Raw genomic sequence first — 8,557 nt, 5'->3', positions numbered from 1 at the left:
CAACTTCTGTGGCTTTACCCGGTTTCTCATGAACTTTCAACACATTTCTCCAAGTTACCAAATACCTGAGATATGTCAATCACAGCTGCTCAGTGTATTTTTGCCAATACTGGGAAGTATGAGGTTGTCTAGGACACTTAGAACATCAGCCACAAATCACCCGTGCCTGTCCTTTTCTGGAACTACAAAGCAGTGTGTGGTCTTCACCTCAGAGCTTCATCACCCAACATGTGAGCTCTGCACACGCCTATCTGCATGCTGTGGACTTTCTAGAAGAGTGGTTCCCAACTTGTGGGTTGTGACTCCTTTGGCAAGCCTCTAGCCCCCCAAAATATTTACATTATGATTCATTGATAGTGGCAAGATTACAGTTATAAAGTAGCAAAGACAACTTTTTGGCTGGGGACGGGGGTTATCACAACATAAGGAACTGCACTGAAGGGTCACAGCATTAGGAAGGTTCTACTGCATTTGTCAAGTTTTGCCAGATATAAGACTTGAGACTGCTGGGCGTGGTGGCGCACCAGTACTCGCACCAGCACTCGGGAGGCAGAGGCAGGTGGATCTCTGTGAGTTCAAGGCCAGCCTGGTCTACAAAGTGAGTCTAGGACAGCCAGGGCTACATGGAGAAACCCTGTCTCAAAAATACCAAAAAACCAAAAACAAACAACAAAACTTGAGACTGGGTAAAACAATAAAACCACTTAAAACCAGTGGGGCTGGCAAGATGGCTGAGTGGTAAAAGGCGCTTGTGGCCAAGCCTGACAACCTGATCTAGGACCAACTTGTTTTTTTCTTTCTTTTGGTTTTTCCAGACAGGGTTTCTCTGTGTAGCCTTGGCTATCCTGGGCTCGCTTTGTAGACCAGGCTGACCTTGAACTCACTGTGATCTACCCTACCTCTGCCTCCCAGAGTGCTGGGATTAAAGCATGCGCCACCAGGCTATGCTATATCTACCATGTACACACACCCCCCCAAAAAACAATGATCTCAAAAGCTAACTCTTAAAAGCAGAAGGCTCCAGAACACACCTTTTTTCCTGTGGTAGGACACCTCAAGCCAGTCTTTAGTCCCAAACATTTGTCAACAATCACACAAATGTCCTACCTATACACACTGAACAAAAATTTATTTTTCAAAGGTAAAGAAACCGTTATACATCCTTTATAAAACACATATTCCAGACTCAGAATTAGGCAACGAGTGCTCAATATTATAAAGCTGTTTTTAACAGGAGTTTTAAGTAATGGTAACAATTAACCTATGTAAAAATGTCATAGAATTCAAATCATGACTCGGATCTTCAATGATTCAAGTACCATGGTCTCAGTCAATAGGGGTTTGGTCAGTTTTAAGATAAATTCCTTTGCTCGTAGTGTCCATACGTCTTTAATTACCACTGTCCATCAAGCCACGGTGGGGTAGCTGGCCGCAGTGGCCAGTCCACAGTGGTTGTTCTTGTTCCTGGCTATTTTGATGTAGCCTTCCATACCCCATTCTTGTCCCCAGCTGAAAGAGATTCAAGGAAATATGAGGATGGTTTAATAATTAATACTTAAAAACAGGACTGCACTTACCTCAGTGCTGTCAGATCTACTCAGTACACAGAGGCACACTCCCCCTTTAACCATGGGAACTGGAAGCTGACATTGGTGCCTTCCTGTAGCTCCTCTTTTGGTTTCTCACTGGAGAAACTGAAGCTCATAGCCCCACTGCCCTGAACTGGAGCTACAGTTGTGTGTTGCCAGTACATGGCTTTTATGTGATTGTCAGAGACCCAAAATAGGTCCTCATGACTGAGTTGGGAAGTATTTTATCCACTGAGTGACAGCCCCAGCCCCTCACTTATTTTGAGATTAACAGGCTTTTGTGTAGCCAAGGTTCACAGGCGTCACCAACTCTCTAGGTACATAACCTTGAATTCTTGACCCTCCTACCTCCAGTGTTGGGATGTAGGCAGGCACCAGCACTCTAGGCTGTATGTGGAGCTGAGGGCTGAACCCAGAGTTCTGCATATTCTGGGCAAGCATTTTACTAACTGGGCCACAGCCATAGCATCCTCTTTAACTTTTAAGAGGAAAGTGAGGCGAGCTGGGATTTCAATAGAACACTATGTCTCCACATCTGTTATGCTACATTTCAATGAGAGGTATTTAGTTGTGAAAGTTAATCTTGACAGGCTTTAAGGCTTTTGAGAGCTGACAGCAAAATACAGATAACACAGGAAGATAGACAAGCTATAACTTCTGTTGGCTATCTCTTGTTGGAAATTAGAAAAAGAAGGAAACCCAGGTGGAAATTCAATGTTACAAATACAGATAAGTCTCTCTAATAAGCTTATTTCAAAAAAAATTTTTTTGTTTTGTTTTTTCCAGACAGGGTTTTTCTGTGTAGCCTTGGCTGTCCTAGACCAGGCTGGCCTCATGAACTCACAGTGATCCACCAGCACTCTCGGATTAAAGGTGTGGACCACCAGGCCCAGTTTCTAGTTGAGACTCTTAAAAGACAAATCTTTCATGCTAAATGAGAAAGGCTTCCAGGATTTTAAATTTTAAATACCTGTGGCCTTGCATCTAAGTATTGATTCCGCCTAAAGAACTCTCTTCTCGATTTAAAATATAACATTTAGAGTCTTTTACCTGTTTTTGACAAGCCAATATTCACCGTCGTCATCAACTCCATAGCCAACCACCAGAACTCCATGGTCGAGGTCCTGGCTGCTACAGTTGGGTTCATAGTAGGTGCCTGGCAGAGTTAAATGACACTGAATGAGAGGTTCCAGTCACCACAGGACAGAGACCCACCCCAGCCCCACAATCAGACTATCTCAAAATTCTGTTATGTCACAGATCCCAAATTCTGTAGAAGACACCAGTAAACAAAACAGAGTGGCTATGTTGAGTACGGTAGTGTGCACCTTAATCTCAGCACTTGGGAGGCAGGCAGTTCTTTTTGAGTTCAAGGCCAGCCTAGCCTACATAGAATTCCAGGCCAGCCAAGGTGACAGTGAAATCCAAGCTGCTCTCCAATTTGCTTCATAGCCAATGATGGGCTTAAGCTAATCCTCCTGCCTCTGCCTCCTGAGTGTTGAGATTGTAGGAATGAACCACTGTGCCTGGTTCATGTGGGGCTGAGCCCGAAGCAGGGCTTGGAATATGCGAGGGAAACACTATCAACTGGGCTACATCCTCACTCCTCTCATTAAAAACAAAACAAAACAAAAACAAAAACAAAAAACAAATCTAGGTCAGGTGTAGTGGCACATGCCTTCAATCCCAGAACTCGGAAGGCAGAGAGGCAGGAAGATCTCTTGAGTTCGAGGCCAGCCTGGTCTACAAAGCAAGTCCAGGACAGCCCAAGGCTTACACAGAGAAACCCTGTCTAAAACAAACAAACAAAAAACCAAAGCCGGGTGTGGTGGCGCAACACCTTTTATCCCAGCACTCAGGAGGCAGAGGCAGGTGGATCGCTGTGAGTTCGAGTACAGCCTGAACTACAAAGCGAGCCCAGGATAGCTAAGGCTAACACAGAGACCTTGTCGGGAGAAACAAACAAACAAACAAATAAATCAATCCTATGATGATGGCTCTATCTAGCTGGTATGCCAATAACCATAGCCCTGGCTACTCGTGACTTTAAAGAAAAGGCTCATTGTTTGGCAAAGGTCCTTCTTCCTCCCCACTTCTCCCTACAACTGAACCACAGGTTCTTTGAAGTCCTCATTATGACAGTAAAAAACTGTTCTGGAAAAAGATCCAGCTGCTGGAGAAGAGTTAGGCAAACTAGGTTCTATCTAGAGTAATTCACAGTACTTAAAAAATATTCCAGATGCTGAGATGGCTCAGCAGGTAAAGGTCAGAGCCTGAGCCTGAGCCTGATTCTGGGACCACACAGTGGAAAGAAATGACTCCTACAATTTTTCCTCCAGTCTCCATATGCATGCACAGCACAGACACACTGGTACCACACAAATAAATGCATTAAAATATTAAAAAGAGGAGCATGCTGCAGAGATGGCTCAGTGGCTAAGTGTATTTACTGCTCTGGCAGGGAATCTGAGTTTGGTTCAAGAACTCATATTCAGTGGCTTTCAAGTGCCTTTTAGTCCCGCTCCAAGGGATCTGATGACACAGGACTCTGAAGGCACCTGAGTGCACACCCCTCCCCTCAACATAATTCAATCATCGCCAAAGTCAGGGTGGCACTAACCGCGACAATTACCTGAGCTATAGAACTGGATAGATGGATGGCTTGCATCCATAGCAACAGAAATAGGCCCCACGGTTGCCACAGCCTTCATGAGGGCCTTCTCGTTCTGAAGGATGTCCACGAATCCTGTGTCATTAGCCACAGCGAGCTCGGGTTTGTACTTACAGGATCCATCCTTTGGAAGTTAAAGGAGAGACTTGATTACAACCTTCTAGAACCATCTAGTAGAAGAAAATAGGCAGCGCCTTACAGCTCACGGTGCGCCATCCCTTGAAACAGAATGCTGTTAAGTTACCCATTAACATACAAACTCCGAAACCACATCTGCTAACATTCCCGCTTCTGAAAAGGAAGCTGGGATGAAACAAGCCAATTACCTACCTTTGCTTCATAGGGATAGGAGTCCTCTGATTCCAGGCCTCCATTCTCCTTAATGTACTGGAAAGCATAGTCCATCAGGCCTCCATTGCAGCCCTGATTGCCTTGATCACGAGAACAGTCAACAAGGTTCTGTTCACTCAGCGAGATCAGTTTGCCAGTCTTAAGGAACATCTGCCCTTCTAGGCACCCACTTGCGCTAAAAGCCCAACAAGAACCACACTGGCCCTAAAGAGAGAAAAAGGTGAGTGGTTTATAAGACAAAGATTGCATTTTGTATATGTATACTTTTTTGTTGTCTTTTTTCCCTAGGTTTTTCAAGACAGGGTTTCTCTGTGTAACAGCCCTTGGCCGTCCTAGACTCGACTTCTAGACCAGGCCGGCCTTGAATTCAGAGATCCACCTCCCTCTGCCTCTGGAGTGCTGTCTGATGAAAGGCCCGTGTCGCCAACATCTGGCTATTTACATACATGTAACAAAACAAAACAAAACCAGCAAACAGGAACCTGGGCGGGGCAATGTTATGCCCACAATCCACTTGATGTATGAAGGCAAGAGGATTCTGGGTTTGAAGCCAGGCTGGGCTATACAGTGAGACCCTGTTTCATTCACCCTCCGAACGCGCAATATACCAAGGAGCAGACTTCAAGACTAAAGCACAGAGAACAGAGAGTCTCAGAAAGCCTGGCCCCTCCCAGTGGAGCTACCACCAGTGGAGCTTGCTGGTGGAAGGGAAACATCTTCAGTGATGCCACCACTGTTGAGTCACCTTTGCTCTGGTAGGTGGATTGCTACCTATGCCCATGGCGGGATGTGCTACAAAACAAAAAAGACAGGAGGGTGCGGTAGAGACTTGTTGGGGGTAATGGTGCGTGTGTGTTGTGTGGGTCAGAGGGATGTCAGGGACTGAGTATATAAAACTATCAAGGAGTAATTATAACGAACTGGCACGCCACACACACTACATTACAGGAAAGCAAACTCCAGTTCCTTCATGGTTTTGCTATGGAAGACGGGAGGTATTAACCTGGCATGGTCACACCTGATTCTTTTGGAGGGAAGGGTTAGGCCACCAGAGTTTTCTGAGACAGGCTCTCTCACTTTTTGTTTGTTTGAGACAGAGTTTCTTTGTGTTGCCTTGACTGTCCTGGACTCACTTTGTAGACTAGGTTGGCCTCAAACTCACAGCGATCCACCTGCCTCTGCCTCCTGAGTCCTGGGACTAAAGGCGTGCGCCACCACCACCTGGCAGTTCTCTTTTACCTGGGACTCACAGATTCAGCAAGGCTCGTGAGCCAGTAAGGCCCTGGAACCTGTCTCGCGTCCTACGCGCTGGCAGTGACACACATTCTTTCTCCCTCCCCACCTCTCTTCCAGGTGGACTCTAGGGATCGAACTCAAGTCCTCCGGCTTGTACGAACATGACCTCTCCCAGCCCTCATACCTGATTCTTCACAGGAGTCACGCAACCTTTTTCTCTCCAGTCCACAGACTTGGGCACCTTAAACAGAGGTTCCTGAAATATCTTCCCCTTCCTGCGCTTCTGGTGCTGGTAGCCATTCATCACCTGCCTGAACTCCTCATGGGTCTTCCGGGAAATTGGGAGGAAAAAAAGGAACACACAAACACACACAAAAAAAGAGTTGCAAGGTGAGGTACTTTTGTGAGAAGAAAGTGGAGGAGAAGGGACGGGGTTCGCCTTGCGCCACACGCACCATGTCACCGTAGGCGTTCATCTTCATGGTGAAGCCGTGCTTCCCACTGCTGTACTCCCCGTTGTGCAGCTGGATCATCTTCATGTTCTTCTCCCACACGGCTCTCCTCCATTCCTCCTCGTTCTAGAAGCCAATGCGGAACATGCCTTTAACCCTAGCACTCAGGGACAGGGCTGGAGAGACAGCTCCCTGTTAAGACCACTCGCTCTTGTGGAGGAGCCAGCACCCAAGTGAGTCAAACCCTCCATAACTCCAGTTCCAGGATGCATATAATGCCCAGACATAAGTGCAAGCAAAACTTATATATAGTATACATTATATATATAAATTTATCTATCTATATATGTATATAAGACATATACTATATATAATAAATTTTTTCAAAAATCCAACATAATTGGGCCTACTGGAATAGGGATAGCTCCACCCTCTGACACACAAAGGGATATTTGTGCTCTACTGTGTTCACAACGGGTGTGTGAAGGGGCTACTCCTGTAAAAGCCTGCTTCTGGAGGCTACTCTCTGGTTACTCTCTTTGGCTTGAGCACCCCTCCCACCAAATAAAAGGAAAGAAAAGAAAAAGCTGGGTGGTGGTGGCCCATTAATAATGCCAGTACTTGGAGTCAGAGACTGGTGGATCTCTGTGAGTTCAAGGCCAGCCTAGTCTACAGAGCAAGTAGCAGAGTAGCCACGGCTATGGGAGAGAAAAAGCCTGTCTGGAAAAACAAAACAAAAAAAACCACCAACCGAAACCAACCATTTCCAAGGGCAAAGAGGACCATTCTCTTTAGACAACGTATAAACATCACAAACCGTGCCATACAGTCTTCTGTGTGTTGACTTCCACTGGTGCCATTGTGTAGAAAACGTTTGATCAAATTTTGGAGTGGCTAAGGCTGTTCCCAAGCAGAGGGCAGCCAGGAGGAGTAAAAGATTCATGGTTCAAACACCTAGGGAAGGGAAAGAGGACATGAGGCTATGTCAGAAGCCTTGTTTGCTTTAAGGACAGGGTGTCACGTAGTTCAAACTGGCTTTAAACTTTTACTTGGCCCCATCTCTCCAGTGTAGGCACTACGGTCATGAGCCATCAGCCCAGCAGCAAACCAGTTCATTTAAATAGTTAAAAACCACTTTGTCAGAGTAGAAACATCTTTACAGGTGTGGGTGTGAGTGGAGAAAAACAAGCCAGAAATATTTGAATGTTGCTGGGTTCAGCTATTGAAACGAAAACAGCCTACCAGGCAAGTGGCATAGGAACTGGGATAGGATAAACCTTTTTCCATTATTGTAGAGCCATGATAGATAGTCCTGAGTCTCCCGATATTGCACGCCCCAGAATCTTAAGGGGACATCTAGAGCCAGGTCATTTACTGACAATATTAGGTGACCCCAAGTGTGTATACAGGAATCCCCTGAGGCAGTGAAGTAAGTAATGCACAGCTGCAGACGGTCCGGACTGACTTTACAGAACTGAAGGCTCAGGGCGATGCCTCCCCTAGGCGATCCCAGTTCGCGTTTAGGGGCCAAACAGGGCCGGGCCAGGGGCTTGGCGTGTTCCGCCCTCGCAGCCACCGCCTACGAGTGTTATGGCGGCACAGGGAGCCCTGGGCCCTGTGACTGGCTTGCGGGAGTCGGGTTGCCCCTTCGGGTCCAGGCAGGCGAGGAATCACGTGACTTAACCACGACCCTGCTCCGCAACACAGGCTGGTGACTCCGGGAAGGCCGAGGGACGACCCCTGGAAGTCCTGCCCATCCTGGGGTCCCCAGTTCGGGCTGCAGATGCTGTGGTTTCCCGTTCCTTTCCCAGTAGGCGCAGCGTTCGGGCTCGGGGTTGGGGTGAGGGTGGGGGGGTCCACTCACCTGAGGCGGCCAGCTGCGAACACGAATCCTGCAAACTCGATCCCCCCCGGGGTCGCCGAGGTCCGGGAATCTGCCGGAGCAGCGCGGGGCTTCGGGCTTTAAAGCCTTCCAGGCTGCGGCCCCAGCAGGGCCCGCCCCCGCCTCCTCATTGGCTGCGCCTGCCTCGGGGCGGAGCCTACGGGACTCCAGGCGCGTGACGCGGCAGGTCCAAACCTGCCCGGTTGCGGTGATCCGCAAGGGGAGGTTTGGCGTCCGGGTGCTGCCTTGGCTCAGTAAGATGGCTTAGGAAAACAGGCCTGCGGCGCACTTTCCACCCTGATCCTACTTTTCCTTTAGCCTCAAAAGTTGTGGATCCAAATCTGCAGGGTGTAGAGTTTGTATAATCCCGTGGTTT

General features: G+C 47.6%; 1 protein-coding gene across 1 annotated transcript; it reads right to left on the bottom strand.

Moving 5' to 3' along the window:
- Positions 1-1,103: 1,103 nt before the first annotated feature.
- Positions 1,104-8,288, bottom strand: LOC127193857 (procathepsin L). Its single transcript, XM_051151113.1, has 8 exons — positions 8,164-8,288; positions 7,117-7,253; positions 6,303-6,425; positions 6,032-6,175; positions 4,591-4,815; positions 4,222-4,384; positions 2,640-2,745; positions 1,104-1,509 (listed from the first exon to the last, which is right to left on the bottom strand). The coding sequence occupies exons 2-8, from the start codon at positions 7,240-7,242 to the stop codon at positions 1,407-1,409; spliced, it is 990 nt and encodes a 329-aa protein (XP_051007070.1). The 5' UTR covers positions 7,243-7,253; positions 8,164-8,288; the 3' UTR covers positions 1,104-1,406.
- Positions 8,289-8,557: the final 269 nt, after the last annotated feature.

The sequence above is a fragment of the Acomys russatus genome, chromosome 9 (assembly GCF_903995435.1).
Source record: "Acomys russatus chromosome 9, mAcoRus1.1, whole genome shotgun sequence".
Classification (NCBI taxonomy): domain Eukaryota; kingdom Metazoa; phylum Chordata; class Mammalia; order Rodentia; family Muridae; genus Acomys; species Acomys russatus.
Note: the sequence above shows the minus strand (reverse complement) of the source record. Positions and strands in the feature narration are given on the sequence as shown.

Bases quoted from the DNA above. Each gene is read 5' to 3' on its own strand.
- LOC127193857 (XM_051151113.1), bottom strand. From the start codon at position 7,242: ATGAATCTTTTACTCCTCCTGGCTGCCCTCTGCTTGGGAACAGCCTTA. The intron at 6,426-7,116 runs GTTTGTGATGTT...ATTGGCTTCTAG, and splicing joins ACAGAAGACTGTATGGCACG to AACGAGGAGGAATGGAGGAG. The intron at 6,176-6,302 runs GTGCGTGTGGCG...ATTTCCCGGAAG, and splicing joins TGAACGCCTACGGTGACATG to ACCCATGAGGAGTTCAGGCA.